Below are 21,028 nucleotides of genomic sequence, written 5' to 3'. Positions count from 1 at the left end.
CCATACCAGACCCAAATGAGTTACCAAATCAACTGTCATCTATGGATGGGATAAACGCAGAGAACACATTTAGTCGACGACCGCTCCTACATGGTGTGGTTGTTTCTCAGGTTTTGGCGCTCCCTGCACGTGTGTGTGTGTGTGTGTATGTGTGTCAACACGCTGTATGACAATAAACGTGGATTTAATTTAATTTTCTCATCTACAAACAATGGGTTTATTTGTGAGTGTCCAAAAAAAACAAAACATCAGTTACAGTTGCCACAGTAACAGGCTGGCCTATAGGAGTGGGAGAAAACAGGAAAAGTGCACGGCTTACGCTAGGACGCTAGGACAGACCAGCCAAGAGCTCGTATGTATAAACACAGCAAAGCGGGCGCAACCACACAGCCGGACCTAGCGGACTTTAAGAGGCCGGCGGTCGGGACTCTGGACCCGGGGGAGGCGGGGCCTTCACCCATCCAGGGATCCGGACGCCATGGCGTCCTGGTACGAGGGTCCGCCCTCCTTCTGGTCCGGGAACAGCTTGATGAGGTCGTCGATGCGCAGGATGGTGATGGCGGCCTCCGTGGCGAACTTCAGGCTCTTGGTCTTGACCATGGTGGGCTCGTACACGCCGGCCTGGCGGTTGTCGCGGGGTTTGCCGTTCACCAGGTCCAGACCGATCCTGAAGAGGGGTGGTTATGTAAAGGCACACCGTTAGATTTGACCCAAACTAGCAAGAACGAGAACATTCCACCCAGACATGTTAAGTTAAAAGACAAGCCAGTCATGAATATTGTATCATTAGCGCCTACTGGCAGCCGAGCATCACCCACATGCTACACATCCCCTCCCCCCTAACAGCGCTTTGAAAAGCACTATACAAATACATATATCATTCGTTTTCTTTAAAAGCATCCTGTGGACAGGTGTTGTAAATTAGAGTTTCGCTACAAACACTCAGCATCTGGTCCTTGTGCAGCATGTGTATGTCACAATTCTAATGCTACTTTAATGTCCATATCGAATAAACTTAACTAGCAGTAGTATGAGTGGACTAGGGGAGGGTCTACTGACCATTTGAGGTTCTTGCGCTCGGGGTTGACCTGGGCCTCGTTGTGGAAAGCGCGCAGCTTGGCCACCAGGTCGGTGGAGTCCTGGGCGGCGTTGACCGCCAGGGTCTTGGGGATGACCAGCAGGGAGCGGGCGAACTCCGCTATGGCCAGCTGCTCCCGCGAGCCCTGCGGAAGACCAGAACGCAGTGTTAATTCAAGGAACCCAATTAATCACATGCAACAGGGGGGCCCCGGGCCCCTAGACACCGGCCCTGGGTCTGAAGGGAAGCCCCGCCCCCTCACCATGCTGGTGGCGTAGTTCTCCAGGTAGATGGACAGAGCCGCCTCCACGGCGCCACCGCCCGGCACCACGGACTTGGACTCCAGCACGCGCTTCACCACGCACAGGGCGTCGTGCAGCGAGCGCTCCATCTCGTCACACATGAAGTCGTTGGCCCCACGCAGGACGATGGAGGCACAGGTACGGGCCTTGGTACTGAGAGAGAGAGACGGAGAGGGAGAGAGAGAGAGAGAGAGAGAGAGAGAGGGAGGGAGAGAGGGGGAGAGAGAGAGAGAGAGAGGGGGAGAGAGGGAGGGAGAGAAAGAGAGGGGGAGGGAGAGAGAGGGAGGGAGAGTGAAAGAGAGGGGGAGGGAGAGAGAAAGAGAGGGGGAGGGAGAGAGGGGGAGGGAGGGAGGGAGAGGGAAAGAGAGGGAGAGGGAGGGAGAGAGAGAGAGAAAGAGAGGGGGAGGGAGGGAGAGAGAGAAAGAGAGGGGGAGGGAGAGAGAGAGAAAGAGAGGGGGAGGGAGGGAGGGAGAGAGGAACAGCAGTTACACACATGCTCAAGCCATGACCCCCAGGAAGGCGCGTGTTCTATCTAGCGAGGACCGAGCCCCCGTCTCCGACGTACTTCTTGACGAGGATGAGCTCGTCGTCGCACACGCGCTCCTGCACCACCTCCTCGGCATGGCCCAGCATGGCGACCTCGAAGGTCTCCTCCCCCTCCAGGTTGGACAGGGACGGGCAGAAGGTGGCTGCGGAGGGACACACAGCACGGAGGACGGGTTGGTGACGTTTACACTGTCGTGACAGGGAGACCGGGGCTACGTTTGAATACTCTAGGTCCTTCCTTCCTTCCTTCCTTCCTCACCTCCTTCAGATTACCTCTGGTCTAACATGATAGGATTGGTCTAATCTGAGCAGATGAGCCCATGTTTTCAGCTGTCAGATCAGCGATTGTCATAGGAAGGAGAGATGAATTCATAAGAGAAATCAAGGTGAAACCAGCACGCGCTGTGTGTCTGTGTAACTTACCTCCGGTTGCCTTGGCGATGCGTTTGAGGTCCCTCTTGAGGACCCTCCGGACGGCCATGGCCCCCGCGTCTACGAAGTACTTCAGGCACATGTCGTCGATGCCCCCGGTGGTCAGGATGACGTTGGCGCCGGACGCCAGAATCTTCTGGATCCTCTCCTTGGTGATGTCAGACTCCCTGAGGCAGGGAAGACCGGGTTCCGTTATGTAGAAGTGAGCAGCGCCGTCAGACGTGACCAATTACAGTTGTGATGAGAGGTTCTATATTAATTAAAGATATAGTGCTGTATTCTCTGGAAGTTCATAGAATGTCAATGGCTGTACACGAGGTAAACAGATGACAATATTAGACGCGATACTGTGTGTTAAAGTGTTCCATCCGGGTATTAAAAGAGTTGTGTTATTCTATCTAGGGTTGTCCAGCCCATAGTCGTGGTATTGCAGCTCAGGGAGGAGCGGCCATCTTGGCTGTGGGCTGGTTTACTTTCTCCCACGCGTATCACTGCATACACCACTGAACAAGCGTCGCAGCAAATAAAAATGGGAACATCACATTGAACTAGTTTGAAAATAGGATGTGTGTGTGTGTGTGTACCTCTGTCTGATCTGGTCCAGCTTCTCCGGGTCGTTGATGACCACCTGGACACCCATCTTCATCTTGGTCTTCTGCAGGCTGAAGTCCAGACAGGCCACCTTGGCGTTGGTAATCCGCTTCACCATGCCTGGGGGGACAATGATGACACGCTGCGTCAATCAAAACCCTGACTCTCGTCCTTGACCTGAACTCTCCTTTACCCACGCACACTACCCAAGTCAACAGGCTTTTCACACCCTTCAGAGAGCAGTTATGCTAGGCTAATCGCTGAATGCTAATGCTGTTCCCCATAGGCATGAATGAAGTTGATACCATCAACCGATACAGTAATGATCAAATGTTGGTTAAGCCGTGTCTGACCAGAATAGAAGTGGCCCAGTTCACCAGAGGAGCGCTGAGACAGAATCACATTCACAGTCAAGGTTACTTTCTCCCACGCGTATAACTGCATATGCCACCAGGACAGCATAACAGCAAAATTAATGGGATACTGGTTAAACAGGTGAGGATGTGGAGAAACGCACACAAAAACATACATGGAAACACGCATATGTAACACACACACATGTAACACACACACACACACGCACGCACCTTGTGACCCGACTGTGCAGTTGACTGCGTATCCGTTGACCAGGAAGCTCTCCTTCTGGCTGCGCCCGTGGGCTTTCAGCACGTTGACCGAGTTGATGGGGTAGCGGGCCACGCCCTTCCCGTCCACGAACTTGACCGCCAGGGCTGCGTCCACCACCATGTTGGCGAAAAAGTCGGCATCACTGGGGCAGGGGTCAAGGGTTATGCTTCGGCATTAGATGGTAGATATAGGTGGGGTAATACACGCAGTTTACATTGTTGCTTAAGAGAGTAGCGCTGAAACTCAAAACTACATTGTTCTGTCACTTCATTAGGAATAGGCGGACCAGGCCAGCCACACCTTCAGCTGTGACGGGGTTTTTCTGTCCCATTAGCATAGCCGATCATTCAAGGGTAGGTGCATGAACGGTACTAAAACGGGAGCCAGTGTCTAGTATGGACCAGCTAAATGACTACATAACGCTAACTAGCTAGGTGTGACACTCTTCACGCGCTAACGCTAATAGGTTAGCTCTAGTAGCACGCTAAAAGGTTAGCTCTAGTAGCACGCTAATAGGTTAGCTCTAGTAGCACGATAAAAGGTTAGCTCTAGTAGCAAATTCCAGAAAAGCGCCGCTAGCCGCAATGCAAATCCACAGGCTAGATATTACAATTGGGTGTGACCGTTTACAGGACCTCAAAAGGACAGGTTCTGTGTGTGTCCTATGGCCAGCTAACAATTAGGATTTGCAGCCGACTGGGAGGGGGGGGGTCATTAGTGAGCAGGAAGGATACGATCCGATGATCTTGGAGGACATGGAGGTCTTGGCTGCGTTGATCAGGCACTCCCTCCCCAGGTCGTCGGTTGCGATGGTGAGGTTCTCGTTGATGTAGCGCACCGCCTCCCTTGTTGGGGGGAGAGAAAATGGAGAGAGGAGAAAGGGACAGGTTAAGAGACCGATGTTGGCACCCCGCGGCAACGTTACTTAACACTCCCTTTGTTTTTGTAAAGGACATACATGAGCTTAATTGAGAAGAAAAGAGCTTGCACATCCACTATGCAGACCAGGTGCAGGACAAACCGGAGGAGTGAATGAGAAAAAGAGTAGAGTGCACACAGGAGCACATAGAATGGTAAATGGTAAATTGTGAATTAACATTTACATAGAAAAGACTATTCCCAATAGTTTATTAAATTAACGTTGAGATCATTGTGATCTTCATCAGAATGAGAGACAATGGGTAAGAATATGCAGAGAGGAGTATGTGTTTAAAGGAGACGTGATACCGTCAGTGTGAGTGTGGGTGTGTGTATGTGGCTGTGTGTGTGTCTATGTGTCAGTGTGTGTGTGTCTTACTTGCAGGCCAGACGGTATCCGCTGATGACCGAGGTGGGGTGGATCTTCTGTTTCACCAGCTCGTCTGCGCTCTTCAGCAGCTCTGCTGCGATGATGACCTGAACAAGGCAACGAGACGCAGACAGGACTGGTCACAGACTAGCCAGAGAGTAAACGGTAAATCGACCGTACGCACCTTTCTACCTTAACGGACAAAGCGCTTTACAATGGCCTCTCATTCACACACCAATGGTGGCAGCTGCCATGCAAGGTGCTAGTCTGCTCAATCGGAGCAATTTGGGGTTCAGCGTCTTGGAGGACGCTTCAAAGTGTCATCAGGAGGAGCTGGGATTCAAACTGCCGACTTTACGATCATTTGACGACCTGCTCTATCCCCTGAGCCACAGCCGCTTGTTGGGGGAGGGGGGGGGGTCTAGACACAAATTAATCTATTAACCAATCAAATGTGCCGCCACTGCATGTAGAGGTGGCGGTATGAAGGTCCGCATAAACCCCTTCAGCCAATGACGGACAGTCTCTCTATCCTGTCAGCAAAGCCGCACATCCATGGAGGAAGCAGATGGGCGGTACTAAAAACAGGAACCGGATCGATCGTTTCAAGCCACCCCGTTCAGAACGCCGGTGGTTGTTGTTTTTAAAACGAAGCTCCCGTTAGAGCCACTCACCACCGAGGTGGTCCCGTCCCCAACCTCCTGGTCCTGGAGCTCGGCCAGCTCGCACAGAACCTTGGCCGCTGGGTGCTCCACCTCCAGCAGCTTCAGGATGGTCGCGCCGTCGTTGGTGATGGTCACGTCCTGCCCAAATAAGGACACAGTCATGTAACAGAGAATTTACAATATAAACAGAATAATTATTGTATGGTATTAGATCCTAGGCCTGTACAGTGGACATATTTGTAGAGGGATACTAACCCCAATGTCGTCAACCAGCATCTTGTCCAGCCCGACTGGACCCAGCGAGCTTTTGACGATGTTGGCGATGGATGATGCGGCCATAACTGACAAAGGGACGAGGACAATGGAACAAGTTAGATAATTTAAAGCGGGCATCTCTCCCCAGGACACACTTAAGACGATTCAGTCTTTGCTCAAAGTTAAACCTATTAAAACATCAAATATATTGTTCTGTCACTTCATTAGGAATAGGCGGACCAGGCCAGCCACACCTTCAGCGGTGACAGGGCTTTTTTCTGTCCCATTAGCATAGCCGATCATTCAAGGGTGATCATGAACGGTACTAACACGGGAACCGCCCTAGAAACAGTGTCTAGTCTAACGTTAGACGCGAAAGCTAAAAGACCACATAACTCTAGCTAACTCGCTGGTGTGACAACAGCAAGCCAGCTAACGCTAGCTAAGTTGGCTCCAGCAGCATCCAATGCTAATTCACAGGCTAACATTACATATTATATTTTATGTGACTGATTTGCTTGACCCCAAAATGACAGGTGGTTTGTGTCTCCTAATATGGCCTGCTAATAATCAGCATAGATAATTGCAGCCGAGTGATTTCCTAAAGTAGATTACTAGCATTAGTGACCCATAAGCCCCTTGCTAGCCTGCTCTCTTCGTTAGCCTAGCATGAGAGAGGCAGCGCTACTCCACACGTGCTGCTGGTGAGCTGCTCCGAAGCGGCTCTCCTCGGTCGTTTAGTTGTGCAGATCTCATCCTGACACTAAATCCTCCACAGCCCTGGCGATTACAAAATCAAACTCACCATTTTGAGTCCGAACGGACTCGCCGGTCGTCCTCTGACCGAGCACGTTTAACGGACCATCCAGTAACGACATTTTGGACCGCAACGAGAGAGAGAAGAAAGGAAGCGGTGAAATGCACTATGGGTACCGGTGTGGCGCAGTGGCTTTTGGGTCGAAAATGGGTTTTGCGAGAATGTTCGAGAACAATCTAGTAAATTATTATAATTTGAATGCGTACTGGGTTTGTTACTGTACTACATTGCCAGACGTGTTCAGTAAATACGCAGTGAAAATAGTTGCCGTTCGATTACTTTGTGTTTTGTGTATTCTGCTAATATTCTTTGATTGACTACATTTCCCAGCAACACCTACGCGTCTTGTTCGCGCAGTCTGTTGTTGCACTGATGAATGAACGGGGTTTTCTCCAGAGATACATTACATTGGTACAATTCTTTTTCTTTTTCTTACAATTTCTGCTACCCAACAAGGAAATTAAAATGGAAGTATAATAAATGATTTGTCATTTGAGCCTTCATATTTCATTTTTAACTATGCCAGTGTGGTAGGCTACTGAATCTTCACAAACAGCAGGGGGCTGTATGAATATGTTTATTTATCAGAAATTACACTAAAACGTGCAAATATATAATAAAGTGACCAAAAACTATTCAGTATACATCTTATACAAACAAAATATAAGACATGATAAACCAAACTAGATAGGCTAGAATAAATAAGAAACAAAAACCAAAACACACAATAACAAACTGCACGAGGGAAAATTAAATAAAGTAATGTCTTTATTAGAAAATTATTTTTTCTAGTATATGAAAGTTTTTATAGCTTTTTTGATCGTATTTATTTTGGACATAGAGTCAAAGAGAGATAGTTCAACACAAAACATACTGAAATTAAGTTTAGTCTGTAACACTAGCTTTGCCAGTAAGACATATAAACTTAAGAGCATCGTTAATAGAGTGAGAGTATTACATCTCAGAAACAACCACGTCTTCTAGCCTAATATTCTGTCAATCTTTTATAGGCCATGTCTGTAATTACATTTCCTAAATGGGTATGCGTTTTGGTAACAAAATTACACCAGAAAGTAAGACATTGCATAGTTATTTTCATGATGAATGAGAAGAAAAAAAATAAAGTGCGTTTGATGCAATGCATGTTTCTATCGTAAAAGCCACTTCCGTGCCAACAAAACGAAAGTGACGTGGAGAGAAGAGAGGTGGATTTGATTTGTGTACACAGTCGCTGTGTACAAATGTGACATGCTCAGATTGACATGTCAAGGGAGGTGGCACCTCTTGTCTATAAAAGCACACAGCAAATAGCCTATGAGAGAGAATAAAGATTTATATAACTCGTAGGCTATTCGTTGGTTTGGAGATTTTTTCCCCCCCTGAAAATGGGTATAATCTTTTCAAAAATATTTTCTCGTTTATTTGAGAAGAAGCAGATGAGAATTCTGATGGGTGAGTACATGCAAAGTAGTAGGATTGTCTTTGAATAATTGCACTATTCTATGATACAGTATAGCCTAGAAATGCATGACATTAACATACAGTGAAGTAGCCTACAATGTTCAAGAAACGTAGACATAATTTCAAATATATGTCAAAACAAATGAGGACACGTAGCTGTCATTGTTTCTGTGTATGGCAATTTTAGTGATCATGCTAAAATTGTTCGTTTTACTCCATAGTGGGGTTGGATGCTGCAGGGAAGACTACCATCCTCTACAGACTGAAAATTGGAGAAGTTGTCACCACAGTTCCAACTATTGGTAGGTTAGGTTCTACACTGGGGTTAAGGGCTTGAACATGTGAAATGTTTCATTGTTTGATATAAAAAGAGCATATGCCTAGATAGATCAGAAGTACAGCAGATATAGTGTATAGGGATATAGCGATACTATCGTTTTATTGACAATGCTCATTAAATGCTCACGTTTCTCTTACTGCATAGGGTTCAATGTGGAAACAGTTGAATACAAGAACATCAGCTTCACTGTGTGGGATGTGGGAGGCCAGGATGTCATTAGACGCCTGTAGAAGTACTACTATAATTCCACTCAGGTGAGGAGCCCTCTAGAATCACTACTATCACCACACTCAGCCAATGAGCCCTCTAGAATCACTACTATCACCACACTCAGCCAGGGAGCCCTCTAGAATCACTACTATCACCACACTCAGCAAGGGAGCCCTCTAGAATCACTACTATCACCACACTCAGCCAATGAGCCCTCTAGGATCACTACTATCACCACACTCAGCCAGGGAGCCCTCTAGAATCACTACTATCACCACACTCAGCCAATGAGCCCTCTAGAATCACTACTATCACCACACTCAGCCAGGGAGCCCTCTAGAATCACTACTATCACCACACTCAGCCAATGAGCCCTCTAGAATCCCTACTATCACCACACTCAGCCAATGAGCCCTCTAGGATCACTACTATCACCACACTCAGCCAATGAGCCCTCTAGAATCACTACTATCACCACACTCAGCCAATGAGCCCTAGAATCTAGAACCTTCTAAAAGCGCATGTCCTACAGTAGCTTTTTCCAACTGAGTGGGACTGACGAGAAAATAATGTGATATATTATACTACATGAAGTTAATATGATTTCCTAGTGGGACTGCATCAACTTAAGGTTGAATAAAGAGATAACATGAAATATGATATTAGGTTACATGAAGATAATGAGTATTTCCTCTTGTGTCCGTGTCTCTGACGCAGGGCATTATTTTTGTGGTGGACAGCAATGACTCTCGGAGAATAAAGGAAGCTGCCGAGGAACTTCACAAGATGGTATATATCCTCCTTCTGTCTATCAACTGTCTGTCTATCAATCTATCCCTTTCACTAGTATTCTACAGTATACTCCCATAGAATTCAGAACCATCTCTACCAACTACCATTCCTGATTTTCCAGAAACTGTCTTGATCCCTCCATTTCTTGTACACTGTCCCCTTACCTCATTCTCCAAACGCAGAGAATACCTGATGTTCCTACTCTCAGACCTCCTCTAAGTTGTTTAGGAAGAGAAGCCAGGAAAGAGGACACGAATAGTCAAGAGATGTTGAACATTAAGCCTTGCTTCTCTGTCTTTTATCCCCATCTACAGCTGGAGGAGGAGGAACTGAGGGGCGTGGTCCTGCTCGTGCTGGCCAACAAACAGGACCTGCCCAACGCCATGTCTGTCAGTGACATCATAGACTCGCTGGGCCTGCGGACTCTCACCAGACATGTAAGTACGGCCAGTGGAATAGTGTAATGTCTGATTCTCTCCCTTGGCTAGTGTAGGAAACTGAATTGGAGACAGACACAGACCTGGCAGCTCGTTAGAAATGCATGTCTCTTCCTGTGTCTGACACGGTGTGCTCTCTCTACCTGCAGTGGTTGGTCCAGGCCACCTGTGCGTCCCAAGGCACAGGGCTGGTGGAGGGAATGGACTGGCTGGCTGAGCAGATCTACAATCTCTAGCACTCTCTCCCAGAGTTTAATACTTCTCTATCCTTTTGCCCTGTGGTGCTCGAACAACTGTACCTCAAACATGCTATCGATGATACTGTAGCAAGCCATTGTTCAGCATAGAATAGAATAGAAAGTTTAATAGCCATGTGTAACAAGTACGGGTACGGGTACATTAAAATTCTTGATTTGCTTGTCCTATTTTATCAGTGTGAGTCAGTTCCTCATTCCAGTCTTTGGTACTCAGCTAGACATTTAAAGGTTCCCAAAGTGGCAATTTACTGTCATCTAGCAGTCCATCAGAATGATCCTCATCTACTCATCCCATCCGATCATGGATGACTGTGTCTGTGTCCAGGAGGGAGGGGGGGGCAGGGGGATGGGGGGGGTCGAGGGAATATTTAATCAATAAATATGACTACAAATAAAATGAATGCAGGCAGCAATAAGTTAATAAACATATCAAATGTACAGTATATACATTATTCATTCATTCCTGTATTTATTTCCCTATTTATTAAATTGAATTCCTTATTCATACATTTCTCTTTTCATTGCTTTACTCATTTATATATTTACGTATATATTTTTTCCCGTTTTTACATTTCAGTGTCCTAATGCTAATTAGAGGGCTGTCAATCAAACCTGGTCATGGTTGATCAGTATCAGAGTGCATAGACTGACTGTGTCCGCCTTACCTTTGTGAAGTATATATTATGCCGCTATAGCTGTGGCATAGCAGGTGATGCTGGTCAATGGCATGAGGAAAGAAACCGGCCCGGTGTAGTTTTGGTATACCATAGGGTGCCTGCAAGAGAAGATGCAAATGACATGGAAACACTCAAAGAAGCCTCTCCAAGGAGCTGGTAGAGGGCAGTATAGGGGCCTATGGCACCTATACAGCGTCAATGGCACAGATGGGGAGGCCAACGACCCTCGCCCATACTGCTTGTTATAAACTTGACTACTGTGTTATAATGTTGTTATAATGCTTGCTGGAGAATTAGTCTTGAGTTAATGCTGTTTCTGATGTGTGCAGCATGGTGTTTCAAGATTCCTCCCTTACCAGTGTAAGGGAGTTAGATTAGTATGTTCTGGCTCCTTTTAGCCTTGCAGTAATAACAGAATAATAAGATAGTCATAAAAACAGTGCAATAAGTAAAAACAAGTTTAAAAACAAATACAATAGATAAATATGGAGTGCATGAAGTGTATGGTGTATTGAACGTCTTGCATCAACACAGATTGGACCCAGGGGGAGTTTTTTAGTCTTAAAAAAACTTTAGTTTTAGTCTCTTGATTTTTCAGTCTTTTTGTCTCTGTTGATCCAACAAAACAGATAGGCCTAGAGGGTTTACATTCAATGCTGAAACGGCACCACAAGTCAATGCTAATTCAGCAGATAGGTTGTTTTTTCAGTCAGCTGGTATCTTCAATACGAATCAGAGCCACACAATGATTTTATTTGTTATGTTTATTTATTGCCTCCAATACATCTGTTCTCTTGAGCAATGGCAACTAGGCAGTTAAAAAAATAATACACTTAACTTAAACATAAAAGCAACATAAAGCAAAACTATTGCATACAAGAATAACTTTCCTAAAATGTACATCTTTACAAAGTGTTTACAAGTCAAATGTAAAAAAAAAAAAAAGAAAAAAAAAAAAAAAGAAATTAAAAAAGTGCAACAGTCAAGTTCAATGAAGTTTGACAATCCCCACCAGTGAAAAAGTACATAAAATGTACAATGAGAACTCATAAACAAAAGAAACTTCATATTCTTACATTGTTTTGGGTGCATGGTTACTTTGATATGAACAGTAGGCCAAGATAGTGTGCATTCCAACTATGTGTTATTATTTATTCAGATAAGGAAACTGGTTAACAGTGCGTTGCATTTTTCCTATAACATTCACAGTAAACATATGAACCAAATTTAGTGTCCAAAAAGCCAACTTATTAATAAATATATTTTTAATTTACAAACTGCCTGGTTGTGGCCTTATCATAACAGTGGCATGGGGGGGATCAGTATTAGGTTTATTCAGAAATAATCAAATAAATAAGACGTGACATTTGGAAGCGCTCAACAAGAAAAAGTGGGTATCCTCACAACGATGGAAGGAAAACAACCAACAGACTGTGTGTGTGTGTGTGTTTTGTGAATCCATGGCATTGTACAGTGCTCAGGGTGCTCATTGTGACTTTCAGACATAATGTGTGTTTAGGAAGGGAGGACAGGATTCTTATCAGTAGTGTGTGACGGTAGGGAGTGTCCCATGAAGTAAACAAAAGGTAAACAAAACAACAAGCTGACCCGACATTTTGTGAGGTTGAAGAGAAATATACACCAAAATACAGTACTGTAGTGTTTTTAATAATCTCTCCATCTAATGATCTCCTCCATGGTCCCTCTTCAAAACCAAAGTTAAAAAATAATAAGATAAAACACATTCTGCCTTAAGATTCATGTTATGCCACCCCACCTACGAAGTGTATGCAGCTGCAAAGGACTAACAGGCTTCTCAACAGACAGATTGACCCACAGTCAGATTAAAAATAAATAGAGAACTCCTACATCTGCTTACAGAACAGCAGAAAAATATCAACATACACCCCTCGATCTTAAGATGAGTTTGCTTAAAGCATGGCCCCCTACTGATGACGAAGGTGTTTGAGTAGGTAGAGAAATGCAACCATCACAGAAATGCCTTGAGGCTAATCTACTGTACATGTCTGATTGCCCGATGTAAAGTATATTCATCCTAGCGGAGCGCTGTGATTACGGATGCGGCTTTAAAAGGCATCCTCTCTCGTTGATATAACTGCTGAGAAGCTGTGGACAGCCGACACTATAGCCTAGTATTCTGAAGAGCGAACCGCATAGCTGTCAAGTTGCTCATTCTGTTATCAACAGGCCTACTGTAAGCACGGTTAAAACATTACAGCTGAAAACTAGTTAGGAGGATCATCTTTCCGACGTGTTTGGGTAAGCACAGCTACAAAGTTAAATTATGCTAAAATAACTGTAAAAAGGAAGCCGTTTTCCATGATACCCCAGCGTTGAAAACCTATATTTGGGAGGGATTCTAAAGCACAAATTGTAGCGACGTAACCCCACCCCCCCATATTAAAAGTAATTTTCTCGTGGCAGGTGTTTGAATTCAAGAGCGGTTGATCCATTAATTAGAAGTCAGTATTGTAAGTGAGGACAGAGGGGGACAGACCTAATATTTCCTATCAGATGTCTAAACGGGCGGGAATCTGTACAGTAGAGTTCATGGCGCTGTCGTTCACGGGAGATCGCCCGAGAGATCCTGTGTGTCAACCACTAGTTTACAACCATTCATGAGAAAGCCTGAACCCATTATCCCTTTGAACCCATTAAACTCATGCTTTTGAGCTCCGGAATGAGAAACCAGACCTGTCGCTGATCTTTCACCGTGTACAGACTTGCTTGTTTCAACTCCTTGACGCCTAAGCGGTTTCTGCGAGGATGTGCTGTGGTGAATGACTAGTTTCCTGTCGGGTCTGGTCCTGCGTTATCATGGCTACTTGAGGTGCAGAATTTGGCTTTTATTTTTGTCACTTTCATGTGGTGAAAGGTATGCTAAGGACCCGAGCAGTGCTACAGATGTGGGTGAGGGGATATTTACTGCGTAGGTGTAATGTGCGCAATAGTGTGTCTGTCTAGCCTAGGCTCGCAGCATGTTGTAAGCATGTTACGAGCATGTTGGTCTATTACCTGCATGTCATCTGCTGTCGTGCTAATTCAGGCCAAGCCGTAGATCCCATATATTCATATGATAATGTGATATGTTCATCGTATTGCGTGGGGTTGCATTTTTTCGGCGGCCGTCGTGGCGTCCTCAGGCGAAGCTGCTGGAGCTGAGACACTGGAACTTCTCGCGGAGCGACTGGACGATGTTGGGCTGGTTCTGGTTCTGGGGCTCGGCCCACAGGTACTCCTGCAGGCAATCCCGGTCCAGCGGGCACAGAGGGTGGCAGGTCCGCGCCGGCGTGCAAGGCAGGCTCTGGGACTTCAGCCCCGCGCGGTTCCGGTCCGAGAGGGAGGCGGCGGACGTCCCGTTGCTCCTCTCCCGGTCGCCTTCGCCGCCCTCGTCCTCCGAGCGGATCTCCACGTAGTCGTCGTCGTCGTCCCCGTCGTCCTTGAAGTTGACCAGGTAGTTCTGGGTGGCCTGGAGCATGCTCAGAGCCGAGCTGCGGTTCAGAACCACCACCTGTCGGCCGTCCTGCAGGGTCATTTCCGACTGACCGCCGCCGCCGCCGGACCGCTCCGGGAGGCTGCTCTGTCGGCCCGTCTGGCCCAGGCCCGGCGTCCGGAGCCACTCGGCCGCAATCGTCTCGTTGCGGTTGGGATCCGCGCGCTCGTGGTTCTGGTGGCGGTTCTGGTCGTGGTTCTGGTTAAGGTAGTCCTCCTCCCCGAGCGTACGGTCGCCCAGCGAGCTGACCGACTGACAGCGGCTGTAAGGGGACGTCGTCTTCGCGGGGGACGAGGGGGGAGGCCGCGAGTTGAAGGAGGTGTGTCTCTTGACCGAGCTGTACACATGCTCCTCCCTTTCGCTGGGTGCAGACACGCAGGTGCTCCAGCGCTGGGCGGGTGGGGGTGTGGCCAGCGGGGGGGGGAGGGTCTTGAGGGCGGGGACGGAGCAGGCCGGGGCGAGCCGGCGCCGGGGGGTGGAGGCTCGGGCGGTCTCGCCTTGCCCCAGGCCGGGCCAGGAGACGAAGCTGGCCAGCTCGCCGTTGCTGTAGGTGGAGTGGAGCCAGTCGTCCTCCTGGGAGCAGCTCTCGGGCATGGAGGGGGAGGAGGGGAGGCCCGGGCGGGCGTGGCGGGCGGCGGGGGACGCCGGCGGGTCCTTGAACATCACCTGGTCGTACAGCTGGGAGTACTCGGCAATCCTCGCACCTGGGAGGGAGGGAGGGAGAGAGAGAGAGAGAGAGAAAATGTAGGGAGAATAGAATGAGTCATTGATATGGCCTTGAATGAATAAATCAAACTCATTATGTTTCGGATGTTTTAATAAATACATAGTATTGCCTATTGGACACTGGGTGAAAAGGGTCTGTATCCAGGAATATCCAAATTGGATATTGGTAGGCAGTGTGTTAGGACTATTACATGTATATGTATACATGTATTTTTGTATATTCTAAATATCATCAATGTACAGAGTCCTAACACACTCCCTAACAATATGTTACCATATGCTCCGGCTATGACAAATATCCAATGTGGAGATTCCTGGACTCCTGGGTCTGTACCCTTTTTGCCCAGTGGGATTTACATAAACCTATCCACAACATATCCGTACATAAAACAAAACAGGTACAGTAATAGTGTGTTATGTTACCTATGGCAGCCCCGCCCTGCTTCTTCTCCTCCAAGATGTCCGCCAGGTCCTTGTGCTTCTTGTCGGCGGCGCGCGGCCGCCCGCACGCCTCGCCCGGGTCCACGCTGCGCATCCGGAGCAACTGGTTGGCCCGCTTGATCTTCTGGCTGTACTGGCGCGCCATCAGGAACACGCGGTTCCTGGTCTTGTCCGTCAGCTCCGGGGGGAGGTCCGCCGTCGACGCCGCGTCGCCCAGCAGGAGCGAGGAGGAGGCCAGCGGCGAGTCCATCCCCGCCAGCTCCCTGGGGAACAGGCCGTGGAGGTCGCGGAGGGGGACGGGCTGGAGCAGCTCCTTCTGGGAGGCCGGTGGCGGCGTGGGCAGCGTGGGCAGCTCCCCCAGCTCGTCGTCCTCCAGGCGGAAGCTGCCGCTGCTGAGGCGGGCCAGCTTGTTGCGGATGCTCTTGACCGTTCCGGGGAAGGGCTCCGGGGTGGCGGGCAGCGGGAGCGAGGGCGGGCGTGGGTGGTGGTGGCGGCTGCGGCGGCGGGGGGAGGAGTCCTCGTCCTCGAAGGCGGCCTCCCCGAGGGGGTCCGGGATGTTGAGGATGGGGATGGCGAAGGGCTGGGGGAGGGGTCTGGTGGCGGCGGCGGGGGGGTCGGGCCGGCATGCTGGGGGGCTCTTGGCGGCGGCGGGGGGGGGGCTGGCGGCGGTCTTCTTGGGGCTGCTCCGGAGCGAGGAGGAGGAGGATTTCTCGGACGACTCGACGGCGCTCACGGGGAAGGCGGCGGGCAGGCGGTCGGCCTTCTTCTCGTTGACCCGGATGTAGTTCTCCAGGTCGTTCCAGATCTCGTCCACCTGCTCCGACATGCGGTCCGCCGCCGCCGACGCGTGCGAGCGCCGGGAGAACGTCTCCGAGGCCGACGACGACGAGTAGTCCGGTTCCGAGGCGCAGCCGGCGGGCGTGCGGACGGAGGCGTCCGTCGCCTCGTCGTCCCCGAAGTGGAGGCTCTCCTCGGACGCGAACCCGACCCAGCTCCCGTGGCCGGTCAGATCGGCCTCGGACGCCGGCAGGCTGTCCCTCTCCGGCGCCTGCGTCCGGCCGGGCGGCGGCGGCGGCTCTCTGAAGCAGACCGTGTCGTAAATGTTCTCGCCCTCCTCGACCTCCGGCTCGCGGCCCCCCGAAGGCGCCCCCTCCTGGGCGGAGGAGGAGCGGTTGCTGTCCGTCGAGCTCTCTGGCTCAACGACGACGGCGCCGCCCACGGCGGCCTCCAGGCCCCGCCCACCCCGCGCGTCCCCGGGGGTCTGCTTCAGCGACCTCCTCCTCTCGTCCTCGTCCCTCCGGATGAGCCCCATGCTCTTCAGGTCCTCGTAGCTGATGTTGTCGTAGACGTTCTCGATGTCGTCGACGGTCAGCTGCTCGGCCGACGACGACCCGGAGATCTCGTTGCTGGACGACTCCGTGTGGATCACCTCCAGGTCGCGGCGGCCGGACTGGGGGTCGTCGGGGTCGTCGTCGGGGCTGCTCTGTCGGACGCCGGCGACCTTCTCCCCCGCACTGCTGGCCCGGCGTAGGACGCGGCCGGCGGCGGCGCCCGGCGGGTCGACCTGCACCGTGGGCACTTGCTCCACGTGCCAGCTGCAGGGCCGTGCGGCGGCGACCTCCGACCTCAGGGCCGCCGCCGTCGCCGCCGCTGGCTCCGCCTCCGGCTCGGTGGGGACGAACATCTGGTAGATGTCCTCGTCCTCGTCGTCGGGCGCCGCCGTGCTGGGCTGCCGCGTGGGGAACATGGCGCGGCGGACGCGGTGGTCGGCCCAGATGTTCCCCATGGCCTGGGGGTCGCCGCCCGGGGCCAGACGAGACGAGAGGCGGGGGTCCGGGGGCTCCTCCGTCACGTGGGGCGTCCGCAGGAGTGGGGGGTGCTCCTTCAGGGACTCCTTGGCCGCCTGGGGACGAGAGAGGGGGAGGGGGGGAGAGGGAGGTGGAGCAGAGGGAGAGAGGAGAGGAAGAGGAGGAGAGAGAAGAAGAGAGGGAGGTGGAAGAGAGAGGAGAGGGAGAGAGGAGGAGGAGAGAGGGAGGTGAAGGGGAGAGAGGAGGAGAAGAGAGGAGAGGAGGCGGACGAGGAGAGAATTTGTTTTCGTTTTTTTCATGGAGTGAAATTGTTGTAGAAAAGCTTTCTTTTATTCTTCTGTATAGTTGTACTTTTATACAGTTCTACTGTAGTCTAGCAGATACTAGCATGACATGTTTCTCCTGTCTGCCATCATCGGTTTCCTCTGAACCGAAGGACATGCTGCCGTCTCTTGACTTCTCTCTGAGCGAGACTCACCTTTAGGTCTGAGGGACTCATGTTGAAGCTCTTCCACTCTTCGATGCTGTCCACAGACACCTGAGGGTTCAGCCTTTTCCTGCTGCTCTTCCCTGGCACTCGCAGTCTCTTCCCCATGCCCTGAACGAACACGAACACACACACACACACAGTTAAAATATTAGCAACATACTGTATGAGCACTGATGCTATCACAGCTTGGCGAAGGGATAAAGGACTTACTTTCAGTCAAATGATGATAATCAGAAACAGATTCCCCCCCGATTGTCAACATGATGCATCGTGGGTAGCGATGCGACTCACCAGGCCGCTGTCATCTTCATCGTCAGCGTCCTGCGGGTGTGGCTCCTCCCCTTCCTCCCTGTCGCTGTGTTCGTAATGGTCGCCGGGGTCCAGGGACTCCTGCGATTGGTTGACCAGGCTGCGGCTGCGGCCAATGGTGCCCAGGGCCAGCTGGGACACGGGCGAGAGCAGGGTGGCGCCCAGACTCGTCCTCTGGGGGGCGACAGAGACGCGTGAATCAGTGCGAAGAGAGGGAGGGAATCGTTTTTGATAAAGATATATATATATATATATATATATATATATATATATATATATTTTTTTTTTTTTTTTTTAAGAGGACAGTAAAAATGGCTGCCGCTGCTCACCTTCTGGGCAGCTGAGGAGGCCTTGCTGTTCTTCAGTAGTTTGGACAGAGGTTCTGGGGAGATAGAGGGGGGATGTCTTTAGTTTGCCCTCAAAGACCAGCTCCATTTACATTAGTGTATTCAATATGAAAGTACTTTCTATTTTCTAGTTTGTTTTTTTCCTCACCCCTCCTGCGCGCCCTTCGAGGGGTGGGGCCCTCCTTGGTGTGAGAGGAGCCTTTCTTGTCTCCGTCAGGGCTGTAGTGGAACCCAGGATGGTCTGGGGAGGGGGACGGAGGAAGAAAATTTATGTTACACACACCTCTCTCATACATTTGATCATTTTATCACAAAATGTCATAATTAAATCAAATGTTGTGTGTTTTTCTCTGTCATAAAGGGTGTTTTCATTCAGAAACAAATTAATACTTACGCATTGCATCCATCTCCAAAATGGCCTGCTTGGCCTGGAAATAAAAAAGGAAATATCTTTCAGTATTTCTCGTTGGTTCCACTAGGGGTCAATCTTTACTGAACAGACACGGGGTGTTTTACGAGCGCCTAGTTTTACAAGTAATCCCTTTATTGTAATTACAATGAGCCCTCTCAACGATTTCCTCCGGACAAAAAGCATCATTTTCCACTTGAGCCCGTGCCAAGAAGCAGACAGAGAAAAGAGACAGAGAGGGACTGTGAGAGAAAGAGAGAGACAGAAGGAGATGTAGGGGGCATGAAAGATGGGGAGGGGGGGGGGCAGAAAGACAGATCCAAGTCATCCCACCATGGAGGTGCGAGACAGAGAGAGAGAGAGAGAGAGAGAGAGAGAGAGAGACCGAGAGAAAAGGAGAGAAGCAGGGTTAGAGAGAGGGAGAGAGAAAGAAAGAGAGACAGATAGAGAAAGAAAGAGAGAGACAGGGAGAGAGAGGGCGAGAGAAAGAGAGAGACACACACACAAAGAGAGACAGAGAAAGAGAGAGGGAGAGAGAAAGAGACAGAGAAAAAGAGAGAGAGAGAGAGAGAGACAGACAGAGAGAGAGAGAGAAAAGGAGAGAAGCAGGGTTAGAGAGGGAGAGAGAGAGGGAGAGAGAAAGAAAGAGAGACAGAGAGAAAGAAAGAGAGAGAGAGACAGGGAGAGAGAGGGAGAGAGAAAGAGAGAGACACACACAAAGAGAGACAGAGAAAGAGAGAGAGAGAGGGAGAGAGAAAGATACAGAGAGAAAGAAAGAGAGAGAGAGAGAGAGAGAGAGAGAGACACACACAAAGAGAGACAGAGGAAGATCTGTGAGAAGTGAGGGGTCTATAACAGACCTTGGCAGGGATTTTGGCCGGGTGGTTTTCTAGAATGAGTCTCTTCAGGTGGAGGATCCACATGCGTTTGTCCTGCTGGGACTTGGCCTGCAGGCGGGAAACACCGCAACACGACGACACAAAAGAGAGAAGAAGAGAAACAGATTAGGCCGTCTCTTAAAAAGACAAGGCGAAACCGTTTTGACAAACCCACAACACCCGTGGGGTACACCCTTCGACATGTCTATGGCTTCCTTACGTAACAAAGACTAGCTGGCGCTTTGAAGTTCATTCCCAAAACAGTTGAGAAACAGCTATCCCCTCATCAGCCCATAAACACAGGAACATGTCTGGGCACTTCAGGGGAACATGCTCTGCAGGAATTAGACCGGCCCGCTGCAGGTCACCGGCAATCAAAAACAGGTAGGCCCCAGTCCCCAGCACAAGGCGAGCCAAGTATTGCTAAAGCCAAGTGTTGTTAAAGATGCCTCAACAGTATATGTGAATCAGTTGAGTGTTGTTTGGTGGTATTGGTATCATATCAGTGTCATGGAGTCGTGCAGAGAGAGGGTACAGGGTGTTAGTGACCTGCCCTCCGGTAGGAGGGATAGTTTACCTGGACGGTGTGCTGCAGTTTAGGGTTCTTGTAGTGGAACACGCTGAAGCTGAGCGGTTCCTTAGGGATGATCTCCACCAACATCAGGTTACAGCACTGCAATCGCACACACACACACACACACAGAATGAGTACTTAGGACCTCTTGGTAAGGTAAACATTTTGTCTGGTGTTTTTCAGTGTGATGTGATCTCCTCCCAGAGGGAAGTGTATATTGAGTTGGATGTGGCGACTGACTGACCAGGATGTGGGCCTTGTACGTGTAGGCCTCCTCCCGTTTCTTGGTGACCAGCAGCAGCTTGTCGAACAGGAAGAGCGTGCGCTCGTTCTTGGCCCGCTGCAGCCGGAAGGTCCCCTCCAGGACCAGCTCGCCGTAGCCAATCAGATCGGGCCCCTTCCAGTTGGTCAGCAGGCTCTGGATCTCCTAGGGACGGAGAGATGGAAGGAGAAAGAGAGAGAGGGAGAGGAGGGAGAGGGAGGAAGAGAGAGAAAGAGGGAGTAGAGAGTGATGGAGGGAGGGAGAGAGATGGTGTGAGGAAGAGAAAAGGAGAGAGCGACAGAGGGAGGAAGAGAAGAGAGATGGAGAGAGAGAGAGAGAGAGAGAGAGAGAGTTAGAGTTAGAGAGCGAGAGAGAAAAGAGTACCCCGGACCCGCGCGCATTCCGGCGCCCATCCGAGGCGGGGGGAGCGTGCGGCGGTGCCAGGGGGGGGGGCGGTGGGTTCTGAGCCGCGGTCCCCCTTTGATCTGCCTTGGT

At 50.0% G+C, this 21,028-nt stretch overlaps 3 protein-coding genes across 3 annotated transcripts in view; 1 reads left to right on the top strand and 2 right to left on the bottom strand.

The window, feature by feature from the left end:
- Window positions 1-183: 183 nt before the first annotated feature.
- Window positions 184-6,707, bottom strand: tcp1 (t-complex 1). The gene is made up of 12 exons (XM_084454147.1): window positions 6,590-6,707; window positions 5,785-5,870; window positions 5,539-5,667; window positions 4,874-4,971; window positions 4,311-4,421; window positions 3,537-3,718; window positions 2,943-3,069; window positions 2,350-2,525; window positions 1,946-2,069; window positions 1,341-1,533; window positions 1,060-1,223; window positions 184-667 (listed from the first exon to the last, which is right to left on the bottom strand). The coding sequence occupies exons 1-12, from the start codon at window positions 6,660-6,662 to the stop codon at window positions 454-456; spliced, it is 1,677 nt and encodes a 558-aa protein (XP_084310273.1). The 5' UTR covers window positions 6,663-6,707; the 3' UTR covers window positions 184-453.
- Window positions 6,708-7,986: 1,279 nt separating this feature from the next.
- On the top strand, window positions 7,987-10,077 carry LOC311322023 (ADP-ribosylation factor 4-like; the record flags this gene model as incomplete). The annotated part of the gene is given in 7 exon segments (XM_084454034.1): window positions 7,987-8,053; window positions 8,284-8,364; window positions 8,547-8,629; window positions 8,633-8,656; window positions 9,330-9,401; window positions 9,719-9,841; window positions 9,991-10,077. Coding segments are annotated over 7 exon segments (537 nt in total).
- A 3,858-nt stretch (window positions 10,078-13,935) lies between these two features.
- Window positions 13,936-21,028, bottom strand: part of LOC311322022 (pleckstrin homology domain-containing family G member 1) — a gene marked incomplete at both ends in the record, with an annotated part of 71,580 nt that continues 64,487 nt past the window's right edge. The window contains 10 exons of the mRNA XM_084454033.1: window positions 13,936-14,993; window positions 15,439-17,359; window positions 17,743-17,862; window positions 18,046-18,237; window positions 18,393-18,445; window positions 18,559-18,651; window positions 18,805-18,838; window positions 19,680-19,766; window positions 20,275-20,370; window positions 20,516-20,698. Coding sequence (XP_084310159.1) covers window positions 13,936-14,993; window positions 15,439-17,359; window positions 17,743-17,862; window positions 18,046-18,237; window positions 18,393-18,445; window positions 18,559-18,651; window positions 18,805-18,838; window positions 19,680-19,766; window positions 20,275-20,370; window positions 20,516-20,698 — 3,837 coding nt within the window. The remainder of the gene's footprint in view (window positions 14,994-15,438; window positions 17,360-17,742; window positions 17,863-18,045; window positions 18,238-18,392; window positions 18,446-18,558; window positions 18,652-18,804; window positions 18,839-19,679; window positions 19,767-20,274; window positions 20,371-20,515; window positions 20,699-21,028) is intronic.

Source organism: Borostomias antarcticus (genome assembly GCF_949987555.1).
Source record: "Borostomias antarcticus genome assembly, chromosome: 19".
NCBI classification, from domain to species: Eukaryota; Metazoa; Chordata; class Actinopteri; order Stomiiformes; family Stomiidae; genus Borostomias; species Borostomias antarcticus.
The sequence above is the reverse complement of the archived record's forward strand: the minus strand, read 5'-3'. Positions and strand labels throughout refer to the sequence as shown.